Source organism: Heteronotia binoei, chromosome 1, assembly GCF_032191835.1.
Source record: "Heteronotia binoei isolate CCM8104 ecotype False Entrance Well chromosome 1, APGP_CSIRO_Hbin_v1, whole genome shotgun sequence".
In the NCBI taxonomy this organism is placed as follows: domain Eukaryota; kingdom Metazoa; phylum Chordata; class Lepidosauria; order Squamata; family Gekkonidae; genus Heteronotia; species Heteronotia binoei.
In genome coordinates this window covers 192,177,306-192,194,562 of record NC_083223.1, presented here as the reverse complement: position 1 = coordinate 192,194,562, position 17,257 = coordinate 192,177,306, and the positions used below count along the sequence as shown (strand labels likewise).

Sequence of the window (17,257 nt, the reverse complement as noted above, 5' to 3'; positions counted from 1 at the left end):
GACCCCTGCTGAGCAGAGTCTCAAATATGACACATTACTGTTATTTACAACAGCAATGTTCTTTGTCATATTTTAATTATTTTTTTAAAATAGTATCTGTCTTTTAATTGGTTTACAGTGCCATCCGAAGCAGAATGATACCCTTGTAACTCTGCCTAGGACAGTATTATGAAGTAATAAACATTTCACTCAAACTCCAGTTTCTATAATTTAGTAATAAATAAGTTTTCATACTATATTTTTGGATAGCAGTTGTAATTTCATGAATAAGGAGATGTAATGCTCCCCTGAATTTAGGCTAGCTACAACCTTTTAGGCCACAAGCAAGATGACTGGCAAGCACAGATGACCACAAAAATCACTGCAAATAAACAACATCCAAATTTTTAGCAGCTTTGGAAGAGTTCAGGTCACCCAACTGAATGAATGCAACATTCAGTCCCTTCCTTCAGCATGAGCACTTCTGTGAAAACTGACACAGCTATGATGCTGCATGTTTGTTTTGTTGTGTTCAATCAGGCTTATTAAGAGGTAAGACTTCAATCCTATATACATGTGTGCACACACATGCACACACACACACACACACATACACACAAACTATATTAAACTTATTTCTGAGAAAACATGCACAAGATCAAGCTAGATGCTAATGATTTCTAGGTGTCACTGTAGGATTGTAGAGCTTTTTGTTTCAGGGCTGCACACATAGCCAGTTTTAAACAAACAACTGCACAAACAAGCCAAAGCTGAATTATAATGGAGTAGAAGGGGGCGGTGTGATCTTCCTGGGGCACTGGTATAGATAGCTTTACTCTCTGGAGTTGCTGAATGTAATAATCCGCTGTATTTCAACCAACTTACAGAGATAGAAGTTTAGGGATGGAGTTTTCCTGTATCCCATACTCAGATTCTAGTTAACTCCTTACTATCCCTTTTAGTACACAAACAGCTTCTGAAAGGAATGCAAAATGAACAGAGGGATTGGGATCTCTGGCTTCCTCTCTCTCACACACATATGGCTCTTCCTGCTCGCCCCCACCCCTGCAGCTTCAGTCTTGCTGAGATTTGAAAACACACACAAACATACACCTTCCAAAACAGAAGCAGTTGCAAGCTTCTGAACCTGCCTGAGATGTAAAGGCACATTGTGGCTGTTGAGGCAGGGCCTTCCCTCACTGCCCAGTTGACCAGGGGTGGGGAGGAGCCTGCCAAACTGGGGGATTCCCCTGCTGGGACCTGGGGACTGGCAAGCCTATCCTATGTACATCTTTCACTTCTGATTACAGAACAGTTACCTCAGTTACTCAAAGCAACAATTTCAACTTTATGCAATATTTACATAAGTTACAAAGAACTATCATTCTCCACAGTACAGTGTATTAGCCATTTCACTTAAACCTTTATACCTGGATATCTGATTTACAAAAGAAACCAAATCAGATTATAAAACTCTTCCATGAGTATCCTAACAAAAAAGTTAGGATGCCAGAGTTATTTAGCACAAGGTTTTGCCATTTATAGTTATTTTGGACAGAAAATACATTCCTGTACAACCGTGTTCCCAGAAAAACAGCTATGTTTTAAGGGGTTCTTTTAAAAATTCTCAAACAGGATATTATCTTCTAATTTAATTCCAGCTACACAGCCAAACTACAGACACACTTTAAAATGCTAAGAAAACTATGAATATGCCTCACTATTTATTTAAATCTTTGTTTCTAGCAAGTATGATTACAATTAGAATGGTGATCACAGACTCTTTATGTCTAAAATATCAAGGACAAACGTTAACTCAAAAATAATGCAGGGATGAAAAATCACACCCACCCACCCTACACACAGAATAATATCAAACTTGATTTACAAATATTGGCAAGATCTCAATCTTTACAGCCACATTCCTTGTGTTCACAAAAACAACTGGAAAAACCTTTCTGGAATTCTTAATACCTTCACGGCTCCCTGTTTAACTAAATGCATTATGGGGCTGACAGTCACAGCTCGAAAAAGTGCGACTGTGTTAGTGTGCCTGCAGCTGAGGATGAAGTGTCCACTAAAACTGATTACACAAATATACAATATCTGACTCAGAGAATGTGTATGAAGAAGCCATTTGAATAGTTTTACGTGTGACATACATTTCATAACTGCAATTCCCAGAATATGAGTATTTCCTGTATATCCCCGTCACAGAAGAAGCTGAAGCACAGAATGAAACTTGTACAGCTCTATTATAGCAAATGGACAGCCCAAGATTCAGTCTGCAACAGAGTGGACTTCTCAAAATGAAAGAGACTGAGTTTGAAGAGAAGAAGAAGATATTGGATTTATATCCCGCCCTCCACTCTGAAGAGTCTCAGAGCGGCTCACAATCTCCTTTACCTTCCTCCCCCACAACAGACACCCTGTGAGGTGGGTGGGGCTGAAGAGGGCTCTCCAAGCAGCTGCCCTTTCAAGGACAACCTCTGCCAGAGCTATGGCTGACCCAGCAGGTGCAAGTGGAGGAGTGGGGAATCAAACCCGGTTCTCCCAGATAAGAGTCCGCACACTTAACCACTACACCAAACTGGCTGTCCTTTACTTGAATGTTATGAGTTAAGTGTGCTGTTTTTTTTCCTACTATAGCACCCAGAAACCTCATGCTTTCATGAAGCACCTGAAATAATCTGTCATAATTCCGAGCAAACTTGTCAAACTGAGGTGAAGTGGTTTTGAGCAGAAATATCTTTTATTTTCTTATTATGAGATATATAATAGACTTTCCTTTGTATGTTATAGCAAGTATGCAGAAATGGCAAAATGTGTAATATTGAATATATTACTATATATTCAATAATTAAACTAATTATTGTAGTTGCAGAATAGATCAGTTATTAAGTTTGAAATCTAAAATGCTGAATATAAAAGTACACCAACAGAAGTAAGGACCATTGTATTTTATAGATGTCTTAAAATTATAGTGAAAGGGATGCTGGGGAGAAATATTTTCTGCTTTATACACTCTGTAATATTATATTATTATATTACATAATCCCTCTACTCCTTTTTGTATCCTCTTTATACTATTACTTTGTTTTCTAACACACACACACACACAACCAAAAGTGCCACAGTGCAACAACCACTACATCTCTTACCAGGTCTTGAGCCCTGCACAGAAACAAGTCCAATATCTTCCCCTTCTTGTTAGCTCTGTGACTGACTGTTCCAATGCACAGTCATTTATGCTGTCTAGGAATCTCATTTCTACAGCATGACTCAAACACATATTTACCCAACCCATGTGAGGGTGGCTGAACTCTTCCAATATCACAACATCATCTGCTTTAGTTACCTTATTTCCTTTTCAATCTCAAGAGCAGCCTCAAGGGTTTGATCAGGTATGTGACAGTACACTTCCACTTTTAAATAACACTTAGGGTCCAATATTTCCACATGTACTGCTTCTGTTAGTGAATTTATTCCCCTAATATTTTCTAATGCATTTTAATTCTATGCCCTCTTTGATGTACAATGCAACACCTCCCCCAGCCCATCCCTCCTTGTCCTGCCTACTGAATTTATACCCAGGGATGACTGTATCCTTTAGATTTTCACAGTTCTAACATGTTTGTGAGATACAAAGTCAAGAGCTTGGGGGTGCTACTGGAGCCCACATTGGCTATGGAGGCCCAGATAGCAGCCACTGCTAGATCCGCCTTTTTCCACCTTAGGCGGGCACGACAGTTGGTCCCCTTCCTAGAACACAGCGATTTAGCAACAGTGATTCATACAACGGTCACCTCAAGACTAGACTACTGTAATGCCCTCTACATGGGGCTGCCCATGTCTCGAATTCAGAAGCTGAAACTGGTGCAGAATGCGGCAGCCAGGCTGTTATTGGGTCTCCCTATTCGGGACCATATACAGCCAGGGATGCGGGAACTGCACTGGCTGCCGATAGTATTCTGGATTCGCTACAAGGTGCTGGTTATCACCTTTAAAGCCTTATATGGCTGAGGACCTGCCTACCTTAGGGACCGTCTCTCCCCATATATTCCCCAGAGGGTACTTAGATCCGGATCGCAAAACCTACTACTAATCCCTGGGCCGAGGGAGGCAAAATTGAAGGCTACTAGAGAAAGAGCCTTCTCTATTGCGGCCCCCCACTGGTGGAACCAACTCCAAGACGATGTTAGAGCCTTGCGGGACCTTGCCCAGTTCCGCAAGGCCTGCAAAACAACGTTGTTTCGAATGGCTTTCAACCAAAGCATGTAGATGCCCAACATCATTGAAGAATGGCATGATTTAGCACTAAACTATTGTTTTATGACTGTACTGTACAAAATTTTAAATTGTAACCTGTCTTAATTTTTAATTGATATATGATGGTGATTATTTTATATTTTATTGTTGATGATATGATGTTGTTAGCCGCCCTGAGCCTGCTTTGGCGGGGAGGGTGGGATATAAATATGAAAAATAAATAAATACATAAATATCTACTATAAATAATTTGTCACTGAGCAGCAAGCACTCCAGTTTCCCATCTTGGCTCAGAGACCTCTAGCACTGGCAAATAGACACCAACAATGTGTTTCCCTCTCCAGATACCCTTGCCTCCCTCAGCCCCTTTTTGTTGCTGCACATGGCTCTCCTTCAGCTTCCTACCCTCACTCCCAAATTCTATTAAGCTCCCCTCAATATTACACAATCATCCTTTTGGACTGCCTTGTTCTGAACTGGAGGCTGCCCAGCTCCTGTTGGCTTTCCCCCTTGATTAGTTTAAAAGCTGCTCTGACACCTTTCTGATATTTAGCAGCAGCAATCTGGTTCCCTATTTGTTCAAGTGAAACCCATCTCTTTTGCACAGGTTTGGCTTGTCCCAGAAAGTTCTGTAGTGCCTAACAAATCTAAACTCTTCTTCCTGGCACCACTTTCTCATCCATGTATTAAGACTCCCGATCTGTGCCTGTCTAGCTGGTCTTGCACATGGAAATGGTAGCAATTTTGAGCATGATACCTCTGAGGTCCTGGCTTTTAACTTTCTGCCAAGAAATCTAATTTTTTCCTCCAGGAACACACAGTTACATTTCCAATGTAACTGATGCCATTGTGCTCCACAACTGCTGACTCCTCCCCAATACTATCTTATCTAGACAGCATGTGATGTTCACAACCTTCACCACAGGTAGGCAAGTCATCATGCAATCAAAATGCCAGTCAGAGATCCCCCCCCTCCTCCTAATAATGGAATCACCCACTACCAAAAGCCCACCTTCCCCCAACCCCAGGATATTTTCAGTATGAGAGGGTACTAGTCTGTCCCCCAAGGAAGGCATCCCTCCTCAGACTGATGCCCTCTGACTTTGAGATTCTCACTCTCCACTACAGCAGAAGAGTTGTCACCACAACTCACCTATTTGAAACCCTGTTTGAAGCACTGATTGCAAGCCCCGCGAACAGGCCTTACAGGGATCCCAAGTGCCTCTTACAGAGTCAGTGTTTACACCTGCATCAATATCATCCATAAAAGAGAAAAGTGGCAACAGTGAAGGACTTTGCTGAAGTAGGTGGGCAAAACGGTCAGCAGGGAGGCTCTGGAAAACTCTGTTTTCTCTTCAGCAACTGGTATTCAGGGAAGTTCCTATTTAATTATTGCTAATAGCTATTGATAGACTATGCTCCATGAACTTGTCTAATCCATTTTTAAGCCATTGCCATCATCACATTGTCTGGCAGAAAATTCCACAAAGTAATTAAGCACTATGTGAAGTAGTACTTCTTTTGTCAACCTGGAGTCTAAGGCTGATTGATTTCAGAAGCCTCTTTATTCTATTCCAGAGATTTAGAACAGGAGCTATACAGCCTCTTCAAAGGGTGATTTTCAAATATTGGGAAGCATTCAGAACTTTAGATGGCAAAAGGAGGAAATCTGGGCTTTTAGGCAGTCTCTCCTTCCCACTTGCAATGCTTCCTGAAGCAAGAGGAGCTATTTTATGCTGCTCAATACTCTGAGGACAGAGCCACAAGTATTGTATACATATATCACAAATGTACCTATAGAAATAAAATCAGCTACTCTGGAGTCCTATTTTCCTGTGGCTTTTCTGTACTTTTCATTCCTGACCCTCCTTCCCCCACATAGACCCCTAGACCCCACAACCTCTCTTCCTGCTCCTGAAAATCCATCTGGTTTTCCCACTCCGTTGCTTACCTTCTTGATCATCCTCTCCCATCTAAGCCTCTTGCCTAACTCTTCAGCTGTTCACACCACTTGCTCTTTTCCTCACTAACTCTCCTTCCTCACTCACATCTCCATCGGTTCTACTTCCCTCATGTCATCTACTGCTAACCTTCCTTTGTTGTTATCTATCCTAGTTTGACTAGCCCCCAATTGTGTGGATTCTTTGATCCACATATGGCAGAGCTGCCAATAGGAACTGACAAATAGTGTAGCATTGATAGAACAAGAACAGAATCAGGACCTTGTACAAAAACACAGAAAGAAAAAAAACATAAAAGTGTAAAAAAAACATTATTTTCCAGTGTGAATGGAATTTTAAAAACAGAACTAGCAATGAGTTAAAAATTAGTTTACCAAGAGTTGTCAAAATAAAAAAAACATTTTCTCCTAATTGATGCTGCTCCTCTCCATGTGGCTGTTTCAACTAAAGAATCTGCCTAAAAACAATTCACACCAAAATATTTAAAAGCTAGACTTACCAGTCACCTGTTTTTTCAGCTTTTCAATTTCTTCTTTTAGGCTTTTAATTTCTAAATCTTTGCTTGCTGTTAATGGACCATCTACAGTTGAATAATGCAGGGCCTGGACTGTCTGCGTAGACTCTTTTCATAAAAAAAGAACAAAATCAGAAAAATCAGACTTCAGGAGCACATTAAGACTGTAGTGTTACATGGAAAGGCCTGACATCTTGAAACCTTTTCCAATATAATATAGTTCCCAAGGGACACCCAAGGCAGTGGTGGTCTCACAGAAAACCAATAAAAAGATCTCTGTCACATTTGGGGGGGGGGGGAGCTTTAGAGAATTTATTAAAGCTTTTCAGTGTTTTCCACTTTCCAGATCATTGGGACTTCATACTTTCTAGAGAGATTAGTACACCCTGAAATTGAAAACATAGCCTTCACACACACACACACACACACACACACACACACACACACACACCTGCCATGAAGGGAACTCTATGAAAAAGGCACTAATCCATTTAGGAGTGCCTATTACACGAAGAAGCACTTTCTCTCAGTGTAAAAGATTTTTTTGTTTCATCAAGCAACTGTTATTAAATATACAAATCATAGAATCATACAGTTGGAAGGGAAGACCAGGATCATCAACACCCTCTCCACAATGCAGGAAACTTACAAATACCACCAAGCCCCCAGTGACACCTGCTCTGTGCCCAGAAGACAGCAAAAAACCTCCAGGATCCCTGGCCAAGCTGGCCTGAATTGCCGACTGATCCCAAAGTGGCAATCAGCATTTCCCTGGGCATGTCAGAAAGGGCCACGAGAACTATGCACTGATGTAACCCTTCCTCTCATGATCTGCCTAATTCACGTAATCATCATTGCTGTCAGATAGCTTAAAAACCTCCAAAAAATAAGAGGCCACCACCTCCCAAGGGAGCCTGTTCCACTCAGGAACCACTCTGTCAGAGGTTCTTCCTAATGTTTAGCTGAAAACTCTTGATTCAGTTTCAGCCCATTGGTTCTGGTCCAACCTTCTGGGGCAACAGAAACCAATTCTGCAAACTACGCTATATAACAGTGCTTCAAGTACTTGACGATGGTCATTATATCACCTCTCAGCCATCTCCTCTCCAGGCTAAACATTCCCAGCTTGTTCAACCTTTCCTCACAGAACTTAGTCTCCAGACCTCTCACCATCTTTGTTCCCCTCCTCTGGACACATTCCAACTTGTCTATACCCTTCTTAAATTATGGTGCCCAAAACTGAACATAATACTCTAGGTGAGGTCTAATCAGAGCAGAGTAAAGTGATACCATCACTTTGCATGATCCGGACACAGACTAAAATCCCATTTACCTTTTATAGCCGCTGAATCATACAGCTGACATATGTTCAGTGTATGGTCCACTAAGACCTCTAGGTACTTTTCACACATGCTACTGCCAAGACAAGTCTCCACCACCCCATAATGATGCATTGGATTTTTCCTACCTAAATGCAGAACTTTACATTTATCCCTGTTAAAATTTATTTTATTGGTTTTAGCCCAGTTTTCCAGCCTGTCAAGGTCATCCTGTATCTGACTCTGTTTTCTACTGTATTTGCGACCCCGCCCAATTTAGTATCATCTGCAAATTTAATAAGCATTCCCTCGATTCCTTCATCCAAATCATTTATAAAGATGTTGAACAAAACAGGTCCCAGGACAGATCCTTGAGGCACTTCATTTGTCACTCCTCTCCAAGAGGATGAAGAACCATTCACAAGCACTCTTTGGGTGCAATCTGTCAGCCAGTTACAGATCCACCTAACAGTAATAGGAATCAAACCTCATTTTTATCAACTTGTCGTTGTTTATATCTTATATCTTACGACGTGTTTATATCTTATAGTATTAAATAATCTTTTCTTACAACTTAATTCTACAGAAAATTATTAACAATTAGACCTTCAGATCCTTATTCATAAATGTAATATTATTCATACTTAAGTTTCTGTTAAGGTCTCCCACTTTCTTCCATCTGGTGCTGTCACTTTCTCTCTGTACTCTGCTATTCCTATTTATTTCATTTAGGAAATTTATATTTCTCAGCTACATTTGCCTGTGGCTTCCAATACTACTTCTGTACAGACAGCCTCCAACTGTATTGCTCACTATCTATTTTCTTTCTTTCCTTTAGCAAACGTACCTGCTGTCATCTCCATTATCTCTAGCTGGATGGCTTCTCACCAGTTGCAACCCAGAATATCTAAGCTGCTAATTTAACTTTCACATAATTCTCTCATCATCCTACTGGATAAGTTTGTTAGTTCCTCCCAAACTCAGGATTTATTTAAATGTTATTTTATCCTAATGTTCCATCTCTTGCTCATTTTTACTGCTTCCAATGTCTTAACACTTCTGAAATTTTCTATTTTCTTCATCTTAAGAACATGAGAAGACATGTTGGATCAGGCCAATGGCCCATCCAGTCCAACACTGTGTCACACAGTGGCCAATATATGTGTGTGCACACACACACACACACACACATATACTGTGGCTAATAGCCACTGATGGACTTCTGCTCCATATTTTTATCCAATCCCCTCTTGAAGCTGGCTATGCTTGTAGCTGCCGCCACCTCCTGTGGCAGTGAATTCCACATGTTAATCACCCTTTGGGTGAAGAAGTACTTCCTTTTATCCGTTTTAACCTGACTGCTCAGCAATTTCATTGAATGCCCACGAGTTCTTGTATTGTGAGAAAGGGAGAAAAGAACTTCTTTCTCTACTTTCCCCATCTCATACATAATCTTGTAAACCTCTATCATGTCACCCCGCAGTCAACGTTTCTCCAAGCTAAAGAGCCCCAAGCATTTTATATGCCACCTCTCCAGAGCTGGATCAACCTGCTTCCATTCTTTACCTCTGTCCAGAGGTGGAATTCTAGCAGGAGCTCCATTGCACATTAGGCCACATGCCCCTGATGTAGCCAATCCTCCAAGAGGATATACAGAGCAATACAGTTGGAGGCTGTCTGTACAGAAGTAGTATTGGAAGCCATAGGCAAATGTAGCTGAGCCCAGGACTCTGAAGAGGTGGCATATAAATTTATATACAACAAATAACCTTATTCAGTCTCTTATGATCTTTTAAATTGACTATTTTAATGCCATCCTCAAAAACTTTTGTCTCTACTCTCAAAAACATTCTTCACTGTCTTCATGATTCTCTAATATATATGGCCATAGTGTTTCCCTATTACAGAATCTCCAATGGTTTTCTTTCATTTTGTTCCATCCTGTCTTCAATTCTGGATTCTACTTTTCCGTCCTATTTCTTCAGATTCCTCCCTCTTATGCTCTCTAATCTGCTGAAGCTGGATCAACCCATTCAGTCTTGATCAATTCCGTAGGGCCTGCAAGACTACCCTTTCCCAAATGGCCTTCGCTTAATGTGGATTTAGTCTACTATATCCGGCCATCATAAACTACTGAGGAGAACATCTAGAATAGCACTGTAAATGTTAGTTTAATTGTAATTTTAATTATAATGGTTTTAATTAGGAAATTATATATATCTTACTGAGATAATGTTTTTATATTGTAATTTGTAATTTTTATATGTTGTGAGCTGCCGTGAGCCTGCTTCGGCGGGGAGGGCGGGATATAAATAAAATATATTATTATTATTATTATTATTCCTGCTTCCATTCTTTACCTCTGTTCAGAAGTGGAATTCTAGCAGGAGCTCCTTTGCACGTTAGGCCATATGCCCCTGATGTAGCCAATCCTCCAAGAACTTACAAAAAAAATCCATGTAAGCTCTTGGAGGATTGGCTACATCAGGGGTGTGTGCAGTGGTGGGATTCAAATAAATTAACAACAGGTTCTATGTCCTAATGACCATTTTAACTATACCAAAAGATATACCAAAAGGTAGTTTAATAATTCACACATTAAATACTGCAATAAGAACAGTAAAAGAGGTAAAGACAACTAGATCATGTTTGAATGATGAGATGCTGGTTTGCTCTCTCCTGTCCCCAAATTCTCCTCTGATGGCAAACTCTGATGGCAAACTTTCTCCACAAGGACAGCTGCGATTGGAAGGAATGGGCAGGGTGAGTTGCCCCCCAGTGCCTTCTGCAAGACCTCGTTTCAAGGGGTTGGTGCTGGCTAGCCCTATACGGAACAAGCCACCCGTCCACCAGGGCGTTGCGGGCAGCACACACCTTTCCTCCATTGCATCTTGCAACAACCCTGCGGAGTCGGTTAGGCTGAAAGAGCAATTGGCTCAGGATCATACAGTGACTCACACATTGCGGCAGAATGGAAATTTGAATGCAGAGCTCACAAAGTCTGCCCAGCTGTGTAATCCTGACCCCTCTGTTGTGCCCAAAGCTCCCAGGACAGTTTCCTATTTCTCACTGTGCAAAAATGAGTCTAGCACAGGCGTGGCCAAACTGTGGCTCTTTCACACATATTGTGTGGCTCTTGAAGCCCCCACCACCCTGTTGGCTGGCCTGGAGAAGGCATCTGTCTCTTTAAATCACTTCTCCAAGCCAAGCCAGCTGGCGGCTTGAAGAATGCATTTAAAGTTAAAGTTGCTTTCTTTCCACCCCTTCCTCCTCCCTCGTCCATCTCCCTCCCTCCCTCCTGTCAAGCATCTGATGTTCATGTCTTGCAGCTCTCTAACATCTGATGTTCAATGTTGCCTCTAAGTTGCAGTCTTGTGAGCAAAGATTCTATTTTGTGAGCTCCTGGCATTAAAGTTGTGAGCTACTGCATAAAAGTCGGCCGACTGCATAAAAGAGTGTGCAGCAACAAGAAGAAGAAGAAGAAGAAGAAGATATTGGATTTATATCCCGCCCTCCACTCCGAAGAGTCTCAGAGCGGCTCACAATCTCCTTTACCTTCCTCCCCCACAACAGACACCCTGTGAGGTGGGTGGGGCTGGAGAGGGCTCTCACAGCAAGCTGCCCTTTCAAGGACAACCTCTGCCAGAGCTATGGCTGACCCAAGGCCATTCCAGCAGGTGCAAGTGGAGGAGTGGGGAATCAAACCCGGTTCTCCCAGATAAGAGTCCGCACACTTAACCACTACACCAAACTGGCTCTCTGAAAAAAGACACAAAGCATCTGAAAAAAGGCACATCTGAAAAAAGGCACAAAGATCAATGTTTACAAAGCGGTTGTGATGACAACCCTCATCTATGGCTCCGAATCGTGGGTTTTATACTGTCATCACCTGCGACTCCTTGAGCGCTTTCATCAGCGCTGCCTTTGCACCATCCTCAACATCCACTGGAGTGACTTTGTGACCAACACTGAAGTCCTCAAGCGGGCGGAGGTTACAAGCATCGAGGCACTGCTGTTGAAGACGCAGCTGCGCTGGGCAGGGCATATTTCCAGGATGGAAAACCACCGCCTTCCCAAGATTGCCCTGTATGGCGAACTTTCCACCGGCCATCGAAATAGAGGAGCACCAAAGAAGAGGTACAAGGACTCTTGAAGAAACCCCTTGGTACCTGTCGCATCAACCATCACCAGTGGTCTGACCTAGCCTCAGATCGCAAAGCATGGAGGCACACCATCCACCAGGCTGTCTCTTCCTTTGAGAACGCACGCATAGCTGGTCTTGAGGACAAAAGGAGATTGAGGAAGAATCGCACTGCTACAGCACCAACCCCAAATCAGACTTTTCCCTGCAGCCACTGTGGCTGGATCTGCCTGTCCCGCATTGGTCTTGTCAGCCACCAGCGAGCCTGCAGCAGACGTGGACTACTGCACCTTTCTTAAATCTTCCTTCGCGAAGTCAAGCCGAGAGAGAGAGACTGCATAAATTAGTGTGCTCTAGGAACCCTAGTCTAGGGTCGTCCTTCCTGAGCTAAGACGAAAAGGTGTGAGCTGGAGGCTAAAAATCTGTGAGCTAGCTCACACTATCTCAGCGTAGAGAGAACACTGCTGATGCTTATTCTATGTGGCTCTCACATTAAGCAAGTTTGGCCACCCCTGGTCTAGCATCTCTGCTCAGCCTTGGGCTCTCTCTAGCTGAGAAATGGGTCTCAGGAAGTGCCCCACCCTGATTCTCTGGATGGGCATAGAGCTAAGACCTCTGCACCTGAAATCCCAAGAAGTTTTCAGCCACTGGCAGCCGTTGACAGGCACTGTTAAAGGGCTGGGTTGCAACAGCAGTCAGCAAACTGCTGGTTTGTTGGGTAGCAAAAGCTGAGCTGGGACTCATTTGCATATTAGGCCACACACCCCATGACGCCACCATTGTTTCACGCAGATCTTTTTGTGCAGCAGGAACTTGTTTGCATATTAGGCCACACCCTCTGGTGCCAAGCCAGCCAGAACTGTGTTCCTGCTAAAACAAAACAAAAAAAAGCCCTGGGAATAACTCCCGTCATCCCCAGAGTTCCTGACAAAGGACGCTTCGGCTCTCGGATCCTGAAAAGCTTGCTGGTTTCAAAGGTTGAGCACTTCATTCCCCCGTCCCTTCATGGCACCAGCCCAGAACAAAACCCAAACCCAGACGGGGATGCCCCATTTGGCTTGGGAGATCCGAGTTTTGGGATCAACTCTTGAGGCCAAATGGCAACATTGGAAGGCTTGCTCCCAGGTCCCTGCAGAGCGACCCCAGCAGATGAGACTCAGCAGATTTGGGGGTTAAAATAAGGAAGGGCTTGGTTCTCTGGCCTCCCCCCTCGGGCTCTGCAACAGGAGAGGTTTGCGGGGGAGGGAGGGCGAGGAAATACCTTGGCGCGCCCGGGGCGCTTGCCCCTTTGCCTCTTCTGCCTGGGGAGGACTCCTCGTTTCCCACCAACCTCAGAGGCTGCAGGGAACGTCTTTCGGGGGGGGGGGTCAAAGAAACCTGCAGTCCACCCCTGGCGTGATTCTCACCCAAGCCCAGCCGCCGGGTCTCCTCTCCTCCTGTCCTCTGCACCAAAACGCAGCATGTGTCTTTCATATACTTTTGAAGGTGGAGGAGGAGAACGCGAAGGGGGAGAAGGGAAAAAAAAAACCACACACACACACACACACACAACCCCAAACAAGCCACACCAGAATCTCAGGCTGAGAAGTCTGCCAGGGCTTTCCCTCCTTGTAAATCAACAGCTGGGAGAAAGGCGCGCCCGGTGACCGAGTCAAGCTGGCTCTCAGGAGCCCGAACGCCTGGCAGGGAAGGGAAGGAGAGGCGGAGTGGAGGCATGGAACTCAGCACCGGGAGTTCCACTGGAAAAATCACAGCAATGGAAGAGAAGCTTTGCAAAGCGCTCTACCGGCTCCATAGGAAGGAAGGACCCAGGAGAAAGGGGAAGGGGCTGCGGAAAGCAGCTCAGGGTGCAAAAGGGAGAAGGGTTCGGAGGAAGCAAAGAAGGCGGCGGCGGCAGCGAGAAAAATCGATTTGAGCACCTGCGGGGGTTAAATGGCTGCCGAAGCGGAGAGGGGCTGCTGCTGGCGCCGCGCTGGTGGAGTGGAAGGGAAAGGAAGGACGGAGGAAGCAAAGAAGGCGGCGAGAAAAATGTGAAAAAGGGGGAAGGAGCCACCCCAACAATGTCTAGCAGCGACTGAGAGAGGAAGCGAAAGGAAGCAGGCGCCCGGCCAACAACCGGTTCTGAGAACTGATAGTACATTAGGTACCACTTCTGCAGAACCGGTGCGAACCGGCTGAATCCCACCTCTGGGTGTGTGGCCTAATATGCAAAGGAACTCCTGCTAGAATCCCACCCCTGCCTCTGTCCTTTCTCCTTTGCCACTCCCTACTGTTGGGAACTCACCACCTCCCAAAATTCACTGTTAGCTTTTTAAAAATAACATTTGCACTGAATTCTTAAGCATGCATAAATCTTTCTAAATACATTGAAGTTAGGGCTTAGGAAGCTGTAACTCTGCTTAGTATTGAAATGTTAAAATGCTATCTCCCCCTCCCCAGCCTTCTACGAACAGTTGTCTTACTCAATTTCCCTTTCCCTCCAAAATATTTTGCAAGGTCCGATATTTTAACCTTCTTCATTACTGCTTGCAAGAATGTATTTTACTCACCCAAGGCCTTACTAAGCTAATATCCCAGCATCTACATAAACAATTAACAAAGCCACATATGGGACATTTTTTAAAAAAGGGGGGGGGGGATAAAACACATAGGAAGTCATTCAGAAATTTCACCTTGAAGTCTTTTGCGATAAAGAACATTTCACAAAACCACAATTTAGTTTAACTCAAATTAATACTCAAACGTTCTTTTTTAATACCTTGAAGTTTTCTACTAAGTTCAAGTTTTTCCTGCTCCAGGCGTCTTATTCGCCTCTCATATGCTTCTGTGGCTAAGGTATCCTCGAGTGTCCTTTGAATGTTGGCATCAAGGTCCATAGCAGGTTGCCCAGCAGCAAATCTTAAACTACTGCAGTCCGAAAGGACACTGAAATGATAGTTTATCTTTTTTTTAGAAACAACAAACCCTGAACAGATTTTACCAATATTCTGTCTTTTTTCTAGAAGATCAACAGTGCTATCCTAAGCAGGGTTACACCCTTCTAAGTCCACTGAAGTGCACAGGATGGCACTGCAAGTATTGGATACTAGCATAAATGCTTAAAATAATAGTGGTGTAGCTTACAGATATTATGCAGAGCACACTCTGATTTGAGACTGTATGTACATTTGAAAAGAAGCTGCAGCCCATACTGGTACCCAACAACAGCACTTGAATTATACTTGTAAGGTAAAACACTTTTACAGCAATCACCTATCACATTTTTGGTATACAGTTAAAAAAAATGCAATGTGTGAAAACTGATGCCTTGTATATCAACTTGCTATATCAACTAGCAAGTGCCACTTGCTATTAATAGTGCAGTTTTCCTTTATATCCTGCATATAAATTTCATGATGTTATTGGGCAGAAGTCAACATCTGACTTAATTCAAGAGAACTACAAATTCTTTATATGTTGTTATATTCTGCACTAACTCATTATTCAGAAAACAGAAAAGAACAAAAAAGAATTTACCTGTCCACAGAGTAACTGGAGAAGAAAAAAAAATAGGAATGTGCAATTTGTCTAATAAACTCGTAACTAAAACTAATGTTTACTATAAATTAATACAAATTTTCTACTCACCAGTTACTTGTGTATGTGAATCCTACAAATGGGAGATGATGGCCTGAAAATGCAGTATGTGTTGGTGGGGGCATTGTCTCCTAGTGGATAAAAGAACATTGTGCAAAATTAGATGTTATTAGCTGGAAAGGGAGGAAATTCTGATGTATTTGAAAGCAGGTATGGTACGACGGGGCAAGTAGCAACTGGCCCTGTAATGTAAAAATGAACAACCATGCCTCTTCCCTCCTTGATGGAAAGAGCACCAAACATTTAATGCATCTGTCTTTACTAGCCTTGTAAAGTACTACAGTGGTCTGCATGGTCAGGTCCAGGATTCCTAATTCTCAGCCATATCTGCCATCTAAAGTGCAGAACAACAAACAGGAAAGACCACAACTGTACTCTTTCCTGCTGAAAGGAAACACATCATTCAATATTGCTTCTACATGTTCAGGCCCTCTCAGCAAGGGAGAGAAATGGGTAAGATTTTTTTTTAACGGTTTAAAACAATTACTACAATACAACATGTCAAATATATCGCATAAATAAAACTTCAATTTTCAATAAATTTAGGATATAATAGTGCTAGGATTGCAATGTAAATAACGCTGATATTCAAGTGGTATACTTCTAAAAAAATTAGAGCATGAAATGAACAAAAAATCAAATTCTGAAGAAGTTGCACTCATATAACTCACAGAATTCTTTAAGCAATCATCATCCACATCAAAGTTTGATGTATCTGTTGGACTGCTAACTTCAGGGATGTAAGGTGCTTCACAATTTCGAATGTTATCCCAGTCAATCCCTGCAAAGAATGGGTGGTTCTTGAAATCTTCTATCCCATTCTGTCCAAGTCTGTGTTCTCTGCTGCAGATGAGTCTGCGAATAAGGTCTTTCGCATTTTCAGAGATATCCGCCACTTGGACAGGAAACTGAAACCTCTCCTTAAAGAAAATATTGTGGAAATTAGGGAGTAGCAAGAAATTACAGTTTCTAGAAGGAGTCAATTGATTTGACTCGTCTCTTTTCTATTACTCCTATGGTCATTTCTCTATCTTAATTGGTTCTCTTGTTCCATGATTTGGTAACTACCAAGCTTAATCATTTATTTATGCAATGAAGACTCTGTGGATGGTTGGACTTCTTAAGAGTAAATCAGTACCAATTTCTGAAAGTATGAGATTTCCACTACAGTTCTGTTGCACTTAATTATAACGGGCTGAATCCTACAATTCCTTTTCCTTAGCGAAAAAAGGTTCTTTGACCCACTACTTGTACAGTATATATCACTACCTGTATATAACAAATAACTAACTGAATCACTTCCAAATCATGCAGCACAACCATGACATATTAATACACAATGATTAAAAACCTGCATCATATTTATTTATTTTGACCAGTATACCATATTAAAAGAAACTGTAGTATAAGCATATGATGTACTAAATATCATCATTAC

General features: G+C 42.5%; 1 protein-coding gene across 11 annotated transcripts in view; it reads right to left on the bottom strand.

Moving 5' to 3' along the window:
- The window catches only part of CDC42BPA (CDC42 binding protein kinase alpha), a 324,619-nt gene that overhangs the window by 151,908 nt on the left and 155,454 nt on the right, over positions 1–17,257 (bottom strand). For all 11 annotated transcript variants that reach the window (XM_060245772.1, XM_060245688.1, XM_060245715.1 and 8 more), the window contains exons 8-11: positions 16,491–16,739; positions 15,811–15,890; positions 14,942–15,108; positions 6,709–6,831 (exon numbers count right to left, since the gene is read on the bottom strand). In XM_060245772.1, the coding sequence (XP_060101755.1) occupies positions 6,709–6,831; positions 14,942–15,108; positions 15,811–15,890; positions 16,491–16,739 (619 nt within the window). The remainder of the gene's footprint in view (positions 1–6,708; positions 6,832–14,941; positions 15,109–15,810; positions 15,891–16,490; positions 16,740–17,257) is intronic.